The 19,831-nt window shown below is 37.7% G+C and overlaps 1 protein-coding gene across 2 annotated transcripts; it reads left to right on the forward strand.

Moving 5' to 3' along the window:
- The first annotated feature begins 1,674 nt into the window (after nt 1-1,674).
- On the forward strand, nt 1,675-16,226 carry LOC101743596 (polymerase delta-interacting protein 2). 2 transcript variants are annotated; one of them, XM_021348450.3, is made up of 7 exons: nt 1,692-1,878; nt 1,964-2,240; nt 2,676-2,720; nt 6,080-6,257; nt 7,524-7,687; nt 15,005-15,210; nt 15,506-16,226. In XM_021348450.3, exons 1-7 carry the CDS (start codon nt 1,787-1,789, stop codon nt 15,615-15,617), a joined length of 1,074 nt encoding a protein of 357 aa, XP_021204125.1. In that variant the 5' UTR covers nt 1,692-1,786; the 3' UTR covers nt 15,618-16,226. The 2 variants fall into 2 exon arrangements, with proteins under 2 accessions (XP_004926888.1, XP_021204125.1); XM_004926831.4 differs by lacking the exon at nt 2,676-2,720 and having other exon boundaries at nt 1,675-1,878.
- Nucleotides 16,227-19,831: the final 3,605 nt, after the last annotated feature.

Below are 19,831 nucleotides of genomic sequence, written 5' to 3' on the forward strand. Positions count from 1 at the left end.
TGTTTCATGTCAATAGGTTCCTAAATAAAAAAAGTGATGCCAATTTAAAGAATCACGTAGCTGGGCGTTTGTAGATTATTTACACCTACGCGGCCGCGCGGGTATAAAAAGCGCGCAAGCCCATCGTTGCGAGATCGCTGAACCTGTCGCTTGCGACGAAGGGCTCAACGAATAAATTAGGCCGTAGACACAGCCCACTGAGTTTCTCGCCGGATCTTCTCAGTGGGTCGCGTTTCCGATCCGATGGTAGATTCTGCAAAGCACTGCCCTTGCTAGGGCCAGTGCTAACAACACTCCGGCTTGAGCCCCGTGAGCTCACCTACAGGTCAAGGATAAGCTGAAATAGCCTTTCAACTACTCTCAAGGCTATCAGCATAGGCAGGAAAAAAAGCGCCGCTGCCTACAGCATTCAATTATTCGCAGCGAACGCACGTATCCCGGAAGCGCCGTCATAACAGTTAATTAAGCTGTAATAAGGTTATACTGTGTAATAATAAATACGTGTTTACAAAACAATGTTGTGTTAGTAGATACTACTTATTGTAAGAATGCCCCGAAAAAGACTCATCCTCTCTCAGTGCAGCAGGAATGCTAAAAGGATGAGATTAGTTCGATCACAGGAATCTGAAGAAGATCATGAGGCAAGACTCACTACATCTCAAGAACGTCAGGCGAGTTTCGTGTTACAGAAATTTCGGTTCAGCGAGAATCTCGATTGAGTTCACATCGTTCTCGAATGATGGACACTTGAATTACGGAAAACAGGGAATAGCGTGAGGCACGTTTTTCCATTGATCGTGAATCTCATGCACTATTGCTTGAGTCTGAGACCTTTACTGATAGGAAAATCCGTCTGAGCTCTCAGAGTTCGGATAGCAAAAGTCCGGTCTCAGGAGACACTCGAAGAACGAGAAGCATGACTCACTGCCGATCGCGTTTCCAGTGAGCCTATGTTTCGCGATGACAATAAATAAGGTCAGACGCTAAAAGTTGTGGTTGTAGATCTAAGTGTTAACTGTTTTTCACACGGTCAGCTTTATGTAGCTCTGTCACGTGTTAGCAATTCTAGCAACCCTGTATCCTTTGATCCTCGATGGCTATACGTGTAATGTCGTGTTTAAAGAAGCATTTGCGGTAGGCAGTGGCTTGGCTCTGCCTCTGGCATTGCTGAAATCTATGGGCGACGGTAACCACTCACCATCAGGTGGGACGTATGCTCGTCTGTCTACAAGGGCAATAAAAAAAAAGCATTACTTTAAATAAGATTTTTCTATATACCCAAATGACGGTGTTTATAAACCAAAAGACATGTCCAAAAACTGCTACCCAAAGTCACTATTCCATGCGGACGATTTTTCGGGCACAGCTAGTTATGAATCATATAATTATGCAATAGGATCGAATAAATTAATATAAAGTTAATGCTTTTATTAAATTTTAATTAATTTTTTATTGCCCTCGTAGGTATACGAGTACACGGCCCACCTGATGGTGAGTGGTTACCGTCACCCATGGACTTCAGTAAGTCAGGGGTAGAATCAAGCCGCTGCCTACAAATAATTTAATATATCATTAAATAATCATAGTGTCAGCCTATTTTTAACAAAAAATGGACTCTTCATTATTCGTGTTTATGTTCTCATTTCCCGTTGATTTGAATCCAAAAAAAGGAAATTGACATTTGACAAATGTCAATGAGTCAATTTATTTAGGTAGGTAAGTTTTTCATAGGTGTTTCAACTATTTTTGACAAACAAAAAAAAGAAAAATGAAATAGTAAAATGTTATGATGGAGTTGTTGTTGAGATTTGCATCATCAAATCCACTACGATTGACTGCTTCTAGACTCTTGTTAACTCACGTAGCACATTATACCAGGTGAGTTCTCTACAATTTGAATGAATTTAAATTTTCAAATTTATTTCGCACGCATAACCTACGATTCTTTTTTCAAATTTAACAGATTGGCAGAAGTTGGGAAACTCGAATCTCCTAAAACCTCGGGCAAATATGACACAGGACAGTTAATATTGCATAAAGTGTTTGGATATCGTGGAGTGATACTTTTTCCATGGCTTGCAAGGGTTTACGATCGCGATGCTACAAATAAGAAGGAGAGTCCTGATAATTCCACATCTGAAACATCGGGCGATAGCTTGACGAATGCGGGAAAAGAAGTTAAAGGCAGGACACATACATTCTATCAAGTTCTCATAGACACTAGGGATGCTCCATATATAGTAAGTGTAATGTATTGTTATGTAAATAATGACCTTGGCCTTAACCCTCTTGCATTGGCTAATTAAGCATTGAAATTTGCATATAAGCCAGATGAGAATAGTTTTTATAACTGTTTCATCAAGCTACAACTGAATGAAAAAAAAATTGTTAAAAAAATATATTATCTGATAAATTTGTTATATGCTTCTTAAAGGCATTGTTGTTGTTAGCAAAAACAACTTTAAATTCGGGATGGATTTAATGTTTAATTCTTTTAACCAACATTCAAATCTTTAAAATTAGTTTACTGAAAATATTGTGAATTGCATCTCATAGTGTAACATATTAAAAAAAAATCATTGCAATCTGCTATTTTGTGGCTTAATATAGCTTGTTATTAGATATTTTGTGTTGATTCTCCAAATTCAGCGATATTAAAAGCAATTATATTTTTGTCTTTACAAACAAACATCGACATGAGGCCTGAATGGAAGAAAAAGGTACATGAAATGATTATGTTAACAAATAAATGTTACTAATCCTTAACTTTTCAAAGATTGGGTTTAAACTTTCATCATTTAAATATATCATTCTTCAAAGCAATAACTTATATTTAAAGAGTGTATCATTTCATTATCAAAGAACTAATAAGGAATACTTAGTTGAATTGTTGTTACAAAACAAATCGTGTGTCATTATTTTTGTTGCTTATACAGTCAAAATCTGTTATAACGACATTGAAGGGACTGCTCATATTCCGTCGTAAAAACCGATAGTCGTAACAACCGGTGATGTTTAATGTGTATCGTGCAAGTACAAACAAATCGATAGGGAATTATTGGAAAAATATATTTACATAATACGCAATTTTTCTTCAATATTAATTTGTTTTCTTTTTCTTTGCGACATTTTGAAAGTTTCACGAATAACTCCACAAAGTTTTGGTGCGTCTTGTGTATAGATAAGTAATAAACTAACTGAGATATGAAGAAGCGGTCTTTGACTCTACTGCATGCACGTGTTTTGTTTCTAAGAATTAGAAAAGACCCTACACTAAACTAAATCCTATTGTTTTCTTTCCTGATTTTAATAGCCATTGAAGACAAATGTGGATACCTATTCAAATTGTTTACAATACAACTTAGCCGGTCGTTCTAACAGATCTAATTTTCCGAAATATTAGTTAAATGTGGTCGTTTTATGAGGTATGTCGTAGAAAGCAATATTTTTAATGAGGCGGTCATATGGCATTCAGCCGGGACCTTTGTTCTTGGTTATTATAACCGGCATGTTGCTTTAAACGATGTCGCAGTAAGCGGTTTTGACTGTATATGTTTTAAATTCATTAACAAGTCCTCAACTAAAGTTGTAAAAAAATTTTTACCTTGAAATGACAAATTGATAACATTTCAAAATTTATAATGAGCTAAAACAAAAAATTGTAATTTTGAGTTGTTTTTAAAAATATATGCAATATACACAAATGTGCACAGGCTGTTTAAGAATTACAAAAGATAATAATTTCACTATTGAAACCTCTACACTTGGGTTTAATTTGTTTGTCTAGTTTCTATTTTGCATTGATTCTCCATAACTGACCATAGAAGTTACTACTATTTAAAAGGGCATTCTGACATTCTGACGAAGCATGTTGCGGATAATAACATGTACTTTTAGGTTAGGAATATTGTGTTCTTTTTTTTAATAATTTAATAAAGATTATTCAATTTTTAAAAGGGAAGTGGAATCCAAATATTAAAAAAACAATTTTGCAAAAAGACAAAAGTGCTATTCTTAGTTTTTTTTTTAAGTTGGTAAGAAACATAAGCTAGTAAAAAAAATCATTGATGTCTATTACCCAGTTTACACAGTACCTGTTTTATACAATTTTGCTTTAACAAGGTTTATAAAATACGAAATTTGAAATAGAAATGTATGTATGGTTGCTTATTCACTTATACATATAGTTAAATACATTTTTTGCAAATCATTCATTCGGATAGGCTGATTAAAAAAAAGTATGACTAACAGTATTGTTAAATTTAATATAAATTTACAGAAATACTTATTGATTTCACTGGTGGTAGGACCTCTTGGGAGTCCGCACGGGTAGGTACCACCACTCCGCCTATTTTCCGCCGTGAAGCAGTAATGCGTTTCGGTTCGAAGGGTGGGGTAGCCGTTGTAACTATACTGAGATCTTAGAACTTATATCTCGAGGTGGGTGGCGCATTTACGTTGTAGATGTCTATAGGCTCCAGTAACCACTTAACACCAGGTGGGCTGTGAGCTCGTCCATCCATCTAAGCAATAAATAAAAAAAAACTTGAATTATATCATGTTTGTCATAAAATTTGTTGTTAAGTTATAGTTTGCCATTTGTAAACGAAAGTGAAAATTTCCATATTTTTTACTGCAAGTGCGAGTTTGTATATAAAAAATGATAGGTGCTGTCAATTTTATAGCTTTTTTTAGTCTATGTTCAATTTGTGTCAAATTATCAATAAAAAATGAAAAGAAAAGGTGATACATGGATGGTATGGCTGGTCAGGAGTGTGGCTCATATCTAGGCACGGCCTAATTTGTGGGTAGTCCCCAAAAGTCTAACTCTAATACCGTCAAGGTATTCAAACACAACTAAAAACATGGAAAAGGTTGTGGTTAGTAAGGGGCAATACCCTGAATGATAGATTTGTAATAGTTTTATCACAATAAATCACAACATTTTCATCACCAAAAACAGCGATAACTTTGTTGCGGACCTAATAGTATTTAACAATTAAATAAAACATTGGTTGGTTTTGTATGGTTTCATTAGTGATTAAAGACAATAAAAATCATAATGCAATTAATCCACAATACTAACGTTGTTCTTAATCAAGTACATTCTTAGTTCATTCTCATATTATTTAAGTAGCAGCACATAGCATCCTTAAAAATGGAGCAGTATGTGCATGGGTTCCGTTAACTCGAATTCAGGGGCTCCCAAACTTATTTTGTCTACTGGCCACTTTGAGAATAAATTCTTTTTTAGCAGTCCCATTTTATTATCTACTTAAAAACCACGATAGCGAGAGCTCAGTCGATGCCTAAGAGTCCTCCTAGATGAAATTACAAATCGCTTCCCAAGACTACACAACGCCCCCTTTTTTTTTCTGGGTCTCTTACCGGCTCCCCTCTTTAGGCCTGCAGCGCGCACAAGGGGGGCGTTATCGCCGATTTTGGGAAAGGCTGCTCTTATTGGACCGTACTTTACTTATGCACCTGAGAAAACTATAATTTATGACTTTTTTATTCCATTTAAAAATCAATAATAACAAGAAACGAGAAAAATACATTTAGGACGTTTATTTTTTTCTTTATTGCCCTTGTAGGCAGACGTAGGCAGACAGAATATACGGCCCACCTGATAGTGAGTGGTTACCGTCTCCCATCAAAGTCAAGAAAGTCAGGGGTAGAGCCAAGCCGTTACCTACCGTTCATTTCAAATTGATAGTTTGATGTTCTTTCCATTCTCGAATGGTCATAAAGTATAATTGAATACGCAATTTTGAAAAGGGCACATCTCTGAAAATGTAAAATGTTCAGGAAATGAAAAAAAAACTGATTATTTTCTAAAGCAGTGTAAAATTTAAAATATTAACTGTTGAGTTAAATTTTAGTGTTAATTAGCAATTGAAAATTACTGGAATCATTATAAAATGGGTGTAGGCAAGCCTCAAAACTACATGTATATGAAAAAAAAAAAACGTATTTGACAAAATATGCGACATGTGCCCTTTTCGAAATTGCATATTCAATTAATCTGGTGTAATGAGTAAAGCCCACAAGCGATAATGAAACTGTTTTTTTATTACAGAGAGCTCAAACTGAAGCGGTCACGTTCCTAGGCAACCAAGAATCTAGTCGAAGCCTATATGCGATCCCCGGTCTCGACTATGTAGCTCACGACGATATTATACCTTATGCCTCTGTAGAAAGGGTTCCCCTACAGCATGAGCTCTTCGATAAATTCCTAATGCACAATCCTGATAAAGGTATTATTTATATTAATTATAATATATTTAATAATTATATCAATCAATTATTGTAATTATGAAATCTAAGTGACTACACGCCACTTCGATAAAGCGGCACGACACGAGAACCCTCTCATCGTGGCCGCCGGTAACTACATCCCCGATCCTGCGGACAGAATGGAAAGCAATCGACGTCGCCCAAAACAAGTCATTTCGGATCCTCCCGATCCACTAACGGTGCTTTTAGGTACTTCAAGCACTGGTCATCGTCCTCGTACGTACGTAAATGTACGAGTAAATTAACTCTCAGACACCGCCCACTGAGTTTCTCGCCGGATCTTCTCAGTGGGTCGCGTTTCCGATCCGGTGGTAGATTCTGCGAAGCACGGTTCTTGCTGGGGTTCGTGTTAGCGACAACGTCAGGTTTGAGCCCCGTGAGCGAGTAGGTGACTCGCCCGGTGACGCTGATATAGTCTCTCAAGGCCATCAGCTTAGGTAGGAACAATAAAAAAAAAGTGGATCGGGAGGATCTGACATGTTTAGGGCGACGTTGACTGTTTGTCTTCCTTGCAACAGTTAATGCAGCTGTACCCCATATCTATATACATATATAAAAATGAATTGCTGTTCGTTAGTCTCGCTAAAACTCGAGAACGGCTGGACCGATTTGGCTAATTTTGGTCTTGAATTTTTTGTGGAAATCCAGAGAAGGTTTAAAAGGTAAATAGGAATAAAAAGGAATTAAATAAAAATAACAATTTTGGTTTCCCTTTGATGTGTCCCCCGTCGGACGGATTCCTTTGTTTGTTTGAAATTTATTTTATACAAAACCTTAAGTCTTTTATTTATCAATTGAGGTACTACGAAATCTGCGGGGTCAGCTAGTTACAAATAAAATTTCCTGACGTCTATATTTTAAGTTTTTAAATACAAGGTCAAACAATTTTATCTCTCGTCAACCGAATGATCATGGTTCTATACTCTTCGTATATACGAGTGTTACTGTGCTACTTATAATATTTTGTATTCAAGTTTAACAATATTTGCTATGTGTATGTGCATTACTATAATTCTCATGATGTATTTGTTATTTTAGTTACGTGTTATTTGTTCTACACACACTCATCACTTTTTATTATTATTCTCATTATCCTCTCGCAGGTCTGCTGGAAGAGATTTCTTAAAGAAATAAGCAGTGCCTTTGTACATAATTTTCCTATTACTCTGTATTATGTCCTCTTTTCTGTGTGTACATAAATAAATAAAAAAAAAATTTTTTTTCAGATCCGCCGTTCATTGCCCAAGAGACCCTGCGGGCGTGGCAGAAGAAGAACCATCCTTGGTTAGAGCTCAGCGACGTGCACAGGGAGACGACGGAAGGTGTTAGAGTCACCGTGATACCGTTCTATATGGGGAGTCGCGAGTCGCAGAACTCGGCTGTCTATTGGGTAAGTAGGATTACAAACAATACAATAATTTTATCAAGAACTTAAATTTTAATATCTATACTAATATTATAAAGCGGCAGAGTTTGTTTGAACGCGCTAATCTCAGGAACTACTGGTCCGATTTGAAATTCTTTCAGTGTTAGATAGCCCATTTATTGAGGAAGGCTATAGGCTATAATATAGCATCACGGTAAGAGCCTCACGGTACAAGTGGAGCACCAATAAATAATGTTTCAAAATAGGGGTTTAAATAGCTTCTTTAACGTTCTGTAATTCAAAAATATTTTCACTTTCTACGTAAATGAAGTGGGGGGTAAAATTTAGTTGTTTTTTTTCTTTTTTTTTTCTTTTTATTGCTAGATGAGTGGACGAGCTCACAGCCCACTTGGTGTTAAGTGGTTACTGGAGCCCATAGACATTTACGACGTAAATGCGCCACCCACCTTGAGATATAAGTTCTAAGGTCTCAAGTATAGTTACAACGGCTGCTCCACCATTCAAACCGAAACGCATTACTGCTTCACGGCAGAAATAGGCAGAGTGGTGGTACCCACCTGCGCGGACTCACAAGAAGTCCTACCACCAGTAATTACGCAAATTATAATTTGGCGGGTTTCATTTTTATTACACGATGTTATTCCTTCACCGTGGAAGTCAATCGTGAACATTTGTTGAGTACGTATTTCATTAGACAAATTTGTACCCGCCTGAGTTTCGGCGCATCGCTCAACACGAATGCACCGGACGTCTTATCCGTTAGGCCACGACGACTTCATGCCAAAGTTATTCCACGCGGACGGAGTCGCGGGAAAAAGCTTGTTTATGTATATAGTAGGTAGATACTAATACGCTATAATGAAGTAGGAACAATCCAAGTGTCTCAGTGATTTACGAGATTGCGTTCAATGGCGGATCCAGGGGGGGGGGGGTCATGGGGGTCATGACCACCCCCTGAGCTGGTTCCAGGACTTAGGTGGACCACTAATTGAATATAATGATTTTATTTATATATTTTGTCACCATACAGATTTTATGTAACTACATACCTTCAATATTTAAATAATTTAATATAATATAATATAATAACTTTGTATAATGGCAAACGTTTGGGAACGAACGCATCTAAATTTGACTATGTGACCCCCTCCTGGTGCCAAAGCTGGATCCGCCCTTGATTGCGTTATAAACAATGTTTAAAATCATATTTTTGATATTGTCTGGTGATAAGCTAAATGTTGTGGTAAAATTTACTACCAAATAGTGAATGTATACATTGACTATTTATTGTTTAATTTTATTTTAGAGGTAGACGGGTAATTAAGCTAACGGCTCACGTGATATTAAGGGGTTACTGGAGACCGCAGACATCACAATGTGTTAGGAGTGAAACTTCAAAAAAATTAAAACTTCACTATTTAACGCTTAGCCGATAGAAGTTCCTTTTAAAAAAATATATAGGAATATTGCCATCAAATTCGATCGTATTTATATTTTCATGATGATCAAAGATAATTCAAGCGAAGCTGTGTGATTTGTTTTATTTTGTCTATTTAGTGTTTCTTTAGGTTTAAATGTGTAATAATATTACGGTTTTACATAACAATAAAACCGATATTATGTGCCGAGAATGAAAACATACAGCATTGTATTATGAAGAAGCAGTGTGTACTTAGCTTAGATTCCTTGTCTATGTCCAACCATAGACCGTCAATTTAGTTCCATCTTTAGCCGCTAGGTGCTGCCAGCAAGTATAAAGGGAGCGCAGCCATCTTTGATCTTCATAGTCTTCACCAGGAAGAACTTCCTGCAATGCTGTATGTTTTCCTTCTCGGCACATAATATCGGTTTTATTGTTATGTAAAACCGTAATATTGATGTGCCTTTGGAAAACATACAGCATTGTATTATGAAGACGTGTTTGTTATCTGCTGGTGAAATTATTAAGCACAACGCTATGATGAAATAGGTAAAGCCATAATAAAATTATGAAGCGCAATGATAATGTTCATAATTTATATAATTATTAAATCGAAAAACAGTTGTTAACTTCCACGTTAATTCAATAATTAAAAAATATTTATAAGTTTGTAATAACATTTTATCTTGTATATACAAGAAAATGTATAAATTGTATAAATGATGTATATACATCATGTAGAAGTAAATGTGTTGAAAAAAAGAATCGTGAGGATCTTTACGAAGCTCTATTATTCGGCGATAATTATTGTAAACGTTTGGATGATTTGCAATTGCCTCTAGAAAGTATTTCGTCCATTGGTTCATTATCAATCCATCTCAGAGGCTACTGCTGATCTACCACTTCTTAGAGATGCGTTGATGCCATTACCTCGTAAGGTTGAACGAAGACCAGTTTCCAATTACAGTACGGGATGCCGCTTTTGTGACAACACACATAGTTAGAAAAAAGTCCTTACGAATCTTACCGGGCATGTCTTTAGTTTCATGTTTAGAAAGCACTTATGCAGATTATTGACGAAAATGGATTTCAATTTTAGACCCAAAGACTGGTATCAGAAAGATGTTTTTCTCTGTTATCAAAGAAACTGTCTTTAGAAATGTTGAGCAAAGTAAGGTCATTAACTCTGCGTCCCGTAGCCAGCAACATGGTTGTTGGTGTCCTTCAAGCTACATTGAGGCGTGATGTGGTGGCTGGGTTTGAAGAAAACCAGTTTAGAACTATTCTCGGATCTCATGTGAATGGGACTACACTTAGTAAAATTGTAATAAGTAGTTGAATTTTGTTTAGCTATTCCGATGGCTTTTTTAAAATAGCAATTTTTATTAGAGAGCTTGAGAATGTTTGCTGTCCTACATGTATTTCGCCCACAGAAAGTTGACAGCGCTGCTTTATGATGCAGAAGGATTGTTTTATAGGCAAAATTTTCTTTTTGGAAAAGAAGAAAGAATTTGGCAACATCTGCAGACTTAGGATCAATTTTAAAACTGTAGCACCATATGCACCATCTTCTAGTTGCTGGTAAGTATGCTGACAAAGTGGATTGACACCAGCTAATTTTCAACAAATCTTCTCCTGTTTAGACCAGTCATTATTTGTACAACCTCCCCCCCCCCTTTCTAAGCTTTCAGGGTTAATGTTTAACCTGTGGAGGAGGCAGGTTTTGGATTTCGTGCGAGTTATCTAGCGTTCGGGATCTGAGGGCTTGGAAACCCAAATGCTTTCGCTCAGTCTGGGAACACTACCAGGTAGGTTCCCTAAACACTGTTGAAGTGAGTCAGTACTTTGGGGAGAAGGTTGAGAGGAGGAATTCTCCATGCTAGTTGCATCCTCTACGGTCTGCTGAAGGTATCCAATCTTGGTCGGCGAATGGGTTTATATCCGGATGACCCCACTTTCGAAAAACTTTTGTGGTCACTTGTGGTAAAAAGTGCCCTCTCGCAGGTTGATTTCCTCGTGATAGCCTGTCGGCTATGATGTCGTATCTCCCCGAGAGATAAGCTGACAGTTATCTTGAACTTATCGCTTAGGTTTAAAAATCGAAAGGTCAACGTTAGTGAAATACTTTCAGATTCATTTTGATTGTCACTACCATTGCAAATAGCTCTTTTGTGGGTGAGCCGTTTCTGTTGTTGAGCTGACCATAGACAGGACGTTAATATTTTGTCTAATTGTAACCCCTACCCATGTCCGAAGCTTCCGTTGCCAGGAAATGGTTGGTTTTGGGTCTCGGCAATGTTTGACATGTGACTCCGCGTCAGCACTGCATTTGTAACCCCTACACATGTCCGAAGCTTCCGTTGCCAGGAAATGGTTGGTTTTGTGTATCGGCAATGTCTAACATGTGGCTTCGCGTCAGCACTGCATTTAATTGTTAACACATGCAGGATGGCCTGTTTTTTACCCCTTTTCTTGAAACTTCGCAAGAAAATTTGCAAGTTAGCATAGATTGATGTAATTCCGTCAGAGTTTGAGCTAGGATGTTGTTGAGTGGCCACTTCGTTTCTCGCAATTTTCCATCGAATCCCTAGACATGTCATCTCTTGAACCAGTGTACTAATTGATTTTTTGTAAGGCTGACTTGGTAGCCCAAATAATCCAAGAGCTTTACAGCTTATGTGGCCTGAAGACTCAACTTGAACTTCTTTTGATGGACCTGGTGGGATTTGCGTAGGTGGGATAACACTCAACATCCCTTTGCACGCAATGTTTCCGCGACCGAGCATGCTATGCAAGCAAAAAAGGTGTATTTGTCTTCATGGACCAAGAAAAAGTCGCGTAGGTAGGTTAACATTTGACTTCCCTATGTACGTAAGGTCTTCGCGACCGAGCATGCTATGGGAGCAAAAACGTTTATTTGTCTTGGTGAAACAAGATCATGTCGTGTAAGTAAGCTAGCACTTCGATTTTGCACGCAATGCCTCCGCGACCGAGCATGCTGTGGAAGCAAAAAGGTGTATTTGTCTTCAAGGACCAAGAGAAAGTCGCGTAGGTACGTTAACATTTGACTTCCCTATGTACGCAAGGTCTCCGCGACCGAGCATGCTATGGGAACAAAAACGTTTATTTGTCTTGGTGAAACAAGATTAAGTCGTATAGGTAAGCTAGCACTCGACTTTGCACGCAATATCTCCGCGACCGAGCGACCGAGCGACCGAGCACCCTATATAATGGAAATTGACATGCCAGCCCAGATAATCCAAAACCTTCACAGCTTCTGCAGCCTGAAGTTTCAACTTGGATTTGTTTTGGTCGACCAAAAGGAAGTCGTCTAGGTAGACTAGCACTCGAGTTCCTTTTGCACGCAAGGTCTCTGCGACCCAGCATGTTATGGAAGCAAAAAAGGTTAATCCAAAAGCTTCACAGCTTCTGCAGCCTGAAGTTTCAACTTGGATTTGTCTTGGTCGACCAAAAAGGAAGTCGTCTAGTAGACACTAGCACTCGAGTTCCCTTTGCACGCAAGGTCTCTGCGACCCGCATGTTATAGAAGCAAAAAGGTGTGGCTCTGAAGCCAGACCGAAGGGTAGGCATGTCATTTCATACTAACTCATAAGAAGGTACCGATTCCTTCCTGGAGGTACTGATACTGGTACCTTGGTACTGATCCTCAAGAAGTATCGACGAAATTTTGCGACTGATACTAGAAAAATATTCCTGAGAAATGTTCAATTCTATCATCCAGTCCCCTGGGTGGAGAAAGTTTGGTACCTAGGTGTCCGAAAACAGTTAGGTGTTTTATCTTTACGACCTTGTTCAACTCTCGAAGATCCAAAATTGGACGCATTGATCCGTCGCTTTTCTTCCGCAGAAAAAAGGTAGTTTTTTTTTTTGTTTTTTTTTTTTACGGTATTTGGTAACCATACATGGTTTACAAATTATTATAATTTTGGTGGCACTCAGTGCCTCCCGTCGGTGTCTTCAATTGCCCCCCTCTGGATTGTGCCAGATGTTACAGACTATGATTGTTTATAATGTTTGGCTTACCTTTTGTACGAGATCGTGACAAATAGGATTGTAGCCGTCCGAGGGACTGAATAGATTTCAATTTACTATTATCAAACAAAAATTCCTCAATGAGTGGTGCGTTGGCAACAGGATACTTTGTTAGAGACCACGGAAATTAAACTTTGACGTGGTATTTCTATACATACGGCCCTTTTTTCCGTATACAATTTAAAACGCTTTTTACGGGTAACTTGTACGACGGAGACGATTTGTCAAAGTTTTCAGTAATTATGTTACAAAGATTATTAGTTTAAATCTGTTGTGTTTTTGTCAAAATTTCCGTATTGACGAGATCAATTTGTTTACAACATTTTTCGTTACATTCAATTGTTACACACAGTTGGTGCATTATTAGATTTACAACGTCACTGACCTGGTGGGATAACGAGCCGATTCGCAGATCGACCGTTACCTTTGAATCCCGTCGTTTCTTACGCAGAGACTCCTTTTGTTCTTTTTCGCTTGACGAGCTGTTCGAACGCGAGGCGTCTCCATCGCGTCTCGCCTGGACATCTTCCCTCTCGGAAATTATGGAGCTTGACTCAATATCACCTCCAACAGATGACGCGTGATTCATGGCGTCCGATGATAGGATTGGTAAATAATACTCGTAATGATTGCAAAATAACACTCATAGAAACACAAAATAAATATTTTTTGCAATTAATAAGAAGTCGAATAAATATTTGTGGACTTGCGACTTCACAGTACGAAAGTACACAACGCTATGAAGATCAAAGATGGCTGCGCTCCCTTTATACTTGCTGGCAGCACCTAGCGGCTAAAGATGGAACTAAATTGACGGTCTATGGTTGGACATAGACAAGGAATCTAAGCTAAGTACACACTGCTTCTTCATAATACAATGCTGTATGTTTTCCAAAGGCACATCAATTGTGGTTTATTAACTGATTAATATATGTGAAAGTGCACAAATGTGGGAAAATGAAACAAAGCCACTGGACGTAACTTCTCGGAATCGCCCAAGAAGTTCATTGAAAAAATCTCAGTAAATGACTTAACCTAATAGGTGTATGGCCCGGTATTGGCGGTATAGAGGCATATTTAATGCGGCGTCAGTTGCGCTGGTGCGGCCATGTGATGAGGATGTCCGACGAGAGGATAACAAAGCGCATCTTCTACTCTGAACTCCAGACTGGCAAGCGAAAAAGTGGCGGCCAATTCTTAAGGTATAAGGATGTTCAGAAGAGGCATATGAAGAAATGCAACATTGACACTTCTCGTTGGGAAGCTCAAGCACAGAATCGTTTGGAGTGGAGACGCTTGGTACAGCAGGGCGTGCATGTCTTTGAAAACGACAGGAGGCGCGAACTGGACGACAGACGAAATAAATTGAAAAATAGACCGCCTTCCACCATTTTTTACAACTTCGTGGGTGGTGTTCTTACGTGTAGCTTCTGTTTGCGCACGTTTAAGAACAAGATAGGCTACTGTAGCCATATTAGAGCGCATGAGAGGCGCGGACATTAGCTTTTAAGTTATTAAACTGAAAAATTTGGTCGCCGTGGTCGAAAAAAACCATGAACGTATGGCTCTAATAAAGAATGAAAAAAAAGACAGTTTTACTGAGATTATATTTCATCCCATATCATTTCATCTCATTTCATTTTAATTCATCCCAGTTGATTAATGTTTCATCACTCAAATTAATCATCTTCATTTCATTTCAGTCCATATTATCATTATTCATAAAAATAAGAATGTAGAATAAAAGAAGACATGACCTAAAGGTCTTAGTTACCAGGTCATAAAATCTCTTAAAAAAAAAAACATCGAATTTCAAAATGAGTATTCGAAAATGGTTGCGTTGACAGTGGCGCTACTGCATCCGGTTGGAGAACCTCGGCGCGCAGGCCGTCCAGCTCCGCGAGCGACACTGGCGCATCTTCTCGCTCAGCGGCACCCTGGAGACGGTGCGGGGCCGCGGCGTGGTGGGGCAGGAGCCCGTGCTCGCGAGGCACGCCCCCGCCTTCCAGTACAGCAGCCACGTCAGCCTGCAGGCCCCCAGCGGCCATATGTGGTACCGACATCTTTGTAAACTTTAAATGTATCTCTCTGTAACCTCATAATTAAGGGACAGTGGTATTTTAGTGAAATTGCTTATTTGTGCCTTGAAGCAGTAATGCGTTTCGGTTTGAAGGGTGGGGCAGCCGTTGTAACTATACTGAGACCTAGAACTTATATCTCAAGGTGGATGGCGCATTTACGTTGTAGATGTCTATGGGCTCCAGTAACCATTTAACACCAGGTGGGCTGTGAGCTCGTCCACCCATCTAAGAAAAAAAATAATAGAAGTAATAAAATTCGATTTTCAGGGGCACGTTTAGGATGGAGCGCGAAGACGGCTACACGTTCGACTGCCGCATCCCGCCCTTCTCCCTTGAGAGCAAGCCCGACGAGACCGCACCCCCCGCCCCTCCCGCGTGACCGCGCCCCCCGCCCCTGACCGCACACGACTCAACCACTAAGGTCATCGAACTTAACCAGAACACTTCATTCTGAAATTAGACCCTAAGAAGATTAGCATTAAAAGAATTACTGATGCAATTTCTATATCTCTGTAAACTTGATATCACGAACGGAAAACAATTCTCTGAAACAACAATATTAAAAGGACTCCAGAATTGGACTTATGTGTACAAGAATTGATGTGTCAGTGCTTCGCTGTCATAACAAAAAAAAACAATTATCTATGGTTTAAAAAAAAATTACGACCATAAACGAAAGACTACCAGTTATGTGGTTCTGTAAATTATTAGTTAAATGAGAAATTTCTTTGTAAAATAAAAGTAAGCTAAGCGAGAATCATAGCAAAATTATTGTGAAAAAATATGATTGCCACGTGATTACGCGACCAAGTCATTTATGTTATACTTTGTTGTAGAATAACTAAGTGATAAATAAATAGGTTATTTTTTTGTTTGTTTTAATTGTTAGACAACCACGGAAGACTAGTTTCATTATAATGTATCTATTTACCAATTTGTTTTAAAATAAATTTTGTTTTAGATCTGTAATAAATTACAGTATTCTGTGGTTCCGAGTTTTATTTGAGCAGTAAACTTTGATCTTATTTTTATAATGTATCAAAATTCGGGTATTAGGGCGTCTTATGAGCCTGCATGGGTAGGTACGACCACCCCGCCTTTCTCTGCCATGTGTTCCGGTTTAGAGTCAAACTTTTTTTTTTATTTATTGGTTTTGTAGGCAAACGAGCATACGGTCCACCTGATGTTAAGTGGTCACCGTCGCTCATGGACGTCAGCAATGCCAGGGGCAGAGCCAAGCCGCTACCTATGGTACAATTGAGTCTCAGACCTACCTTCTTTTAACTGTTGTTAGAATGCCTTGTGAGTTCGCACGTGCAGATGTAACTACCGCGCCTGTTTCTGCGGCGGAGCAGTAATGCGTTTCGATTCGAAGGGCGGAGTAGCCCATGCACTATAAAACTGAGACTTAAAACTTATATGTCAAGGTGAGTGGCATTTATGTTCTTGGTGCAAATCTAAGCAAAAAAATATGTGACGACATTCACATTCCGAATTCTTTGGGATCCTGCATCCACGTGCTCGTTTAACCCGTTTAAAAAAAAAGAAGATACCATCAATAATATTTTTCCAAACATATGGAAAACGGTACCGGTAAAATGGGGCGATTAGGGATTGAGAGGCGAATCGGGAAAAAACTGGGAAAATCTTTCGACGCTCAATATAAGTTTTATATTTCCATTTTTTGTAGTTTAATAGTAGAATGTTGAAAGTTCACAAAACAACTCTGAATATGCATGATAATAGCTGCTAACTTATAAAAAATCGCGTTTCAAATTAACTTCCTGTGGTAATTATTTTAGTGCTAGAAACTTTGCTCTCTTTTATTTATTTGATAATAATAGAAGACGACTATGATTTATAAACGTTATTTAGTGTTTGAACCAGCATATATATTAAAGGTAAGCCTCAGTTGTTATTGGTTTTAATGTATTTGATTAAATAAAAATACATGTAAAAATCTGTTTTTTTTGGGGATATTGGGGACGTCTTAGGTACAAATAACAACGAAAAAGGGGTCAATTGGGATGAGAATACGTGAAATGGAAACGACCTAAGTATAAATAGGTACAGGTTTGTAGGGCTGTCTATGTAGTTATAACAATATTTTTTAAATTTGTTGGTAAAAATCGGGTTTATTCGAAGCGAAATTGGGAATAAGTCTTTAGTTGAAATAGATAAGCAATTTATTATAAGTAAGTCGATTTTGCAGAGACATGTAACAAGATCAATGAAATCTCAAGGTGGACAAAAATGTCTAAGTAATACATAATAAAATATTTAATATTTGTTCAGAGTGGGGGTATTCATCTCATTAATCCATGGAATAACCGACACACCTAATCTCTTAACCCAGATAGAAATATCAGCCCCTAAGTACTTACCAAGAACGGAGAAATATAAACCGTTTCTAAGAAAGCCCACTATATATGTATAAATATATACATATTTTTTTTTTTTGTTAATGCACTGTCGATTGCATCTATAATTGAGGTGATGTCTGCCATGTACTTTTGTCAGTTTTTCAATTTTTTTTTATTGATGATCACTTTGTTGGTGCAACTAAATAAATAAATAAATTAAAACTATATATAAAAATAAAAGTAGTGCTAACCCTAGCAAATTTCTCATTTCGTCCCAATTAACCGCAATTTTCGGGTAAATAGGGATTACACCTATTTTTGCATTTTTTGCTTAAACTGGAATGCTAGTTGCATAATTTTAAATTAGACAACAAAGATGCCCCCAAGACTCAATTATTTTGATCTTGATATAGCATTATATACATCAACAACTACCTTAAAATTGCTCATAAAGTTGGAATTTGTCCTTAATCGCCCCATTTTACGGTATATAATAAGAATATCACAGCCCGACTTAGAACTGCCATGTTTGTTTTTTCCTTAATGTAATAATATTCATGTCACATTAACTTAAATGTTACGAATATACCCGACACTGTATATTCAGCGACAAACTTAACAATTTTATTTATATATTGATAAATTCAGAAGCATTTGTATCAAAGGAATTTATTTTGATAAATTAATTTTATTGATTCCAAACGTAACTATTATAATAAAAATAACATAAATCCGCTACAAATGTAAAGGTAAAAGTGTGAAAAATGAAATAACAACTAAAACATTTAATAAATAGGAGATTTTATTAAGGTCTCATTGCACTATACAAAACGCGAAGCTGTACAAAAAAATAACATTTTGTACACGTATTCGTTAATAATTAACAATCACTACAGACAATTTCAACCCGTCTTTTTAAGTTCCATCTACGTACCACCACCATTTCTATTGCTTGGACTTTTTTACAAACCTTCTTATTATTAATAATAATTCAATTCGGAATTTGACTGTTTTTTTAACCTATTTGTGAATCGTTGTATTGTTTTCTATATCTATATTCCTATATCTTTGCACGGTAACAATTATTTTAATTTATACACAAGTTTTAGCTATATGTTTTCAAAAGTATTTTATAAATTTTAATTAATTTTATTACATAAATGGATAATCTTTTTCTTAGCTTACTCTATATTTAAATTTGGCGCCAAATTTATTTCGAACAAATATGCCACAGCATATATGTACATACAGCCACGATCTACAAATGGTAGGGCATATTGTGAGCTTGTACGGGTTTGTAACACAGTTCTGCCTATTTATGCCTCGGTGCAATTAGGATGTCCGATTTAAAGCGTCCAATAAAGACAGGAATTCAGACTGCGAGTTCACGTCCAAAAGTGAGCTATGGCTTTTGCTGCGTGATACGAGATATTTTAATATATTGAATGTTAAGAAAATAGTCAGTTAAATATAGGCTGCTATAATAGTTTATACAGGGTGTAGATAGACGTATTCGAAATACAAATATAGAATACAAGGTACTATTTTAAAAGATATATATATTTTTTTGCATTGTACCAAAATTAAATGTGATATGCATCAATGAAAATGCTTCTACAACACACTAAAGAACGACTGCAGAATCAAATTCACCACTGGAATTGATCCGTACCACCGAGTGTCAGAGTGAAACGAACACAGGCAAAACTTTTCTAAGGTTTGTAAAAGGCTTTGTAAAACTCAGTTAAAGCTTGGGGCCCTTAGTATTTCGGCACTCGAGAACATTACGCAACATGAGGAAGTGATAACTGTGCGACCCTTGTTTTCAATGGACTGCCTGGGTGCATACAAAGGCGCACTATCGGCACGCGTTGTTGCGGTAGCGCAGGTCGCTTTTTTTCCTTACCTATGCTGATAGCCTTGAGACGCTATATCAGCGTTACCTAAGCGTGTATGAGCTCCCTGGGCTCAAACCGGAGGTGTTGCTAGCACTGGCCTTACCTAGAGCAGTGCTTCGCAGAATCTATCACCGGATCGGAAACGCGACCAACTAAGAAGATCCGGTGAGAAACTCAGTGGGCCGCAGGTCCCAGGTGACCGGTAAAGAAAGATCTTGTTGAGTTTAGTCGGTATCAACTCAACGAGGCAACGTGCGATTCACGTCAAATCTCTCAAGGCGTAATCCCTTCGGAGGTGCTAGAGTCCGACATAACGTAATGGTTACCCGCCC

Source organism: Bombyx mori, chromosome 16 (assembly GCF_030269925.1).
Source record: "Bombyx mori chromosome 16, ASM3026992v2".
In the NCBI taxonomy this organism is placed as follows: Eukaryota; Metazoa; Arthropoda; class Insecta; order Lepidoptera; family Bombycidae; genus Bombyx; species Bombyx mori.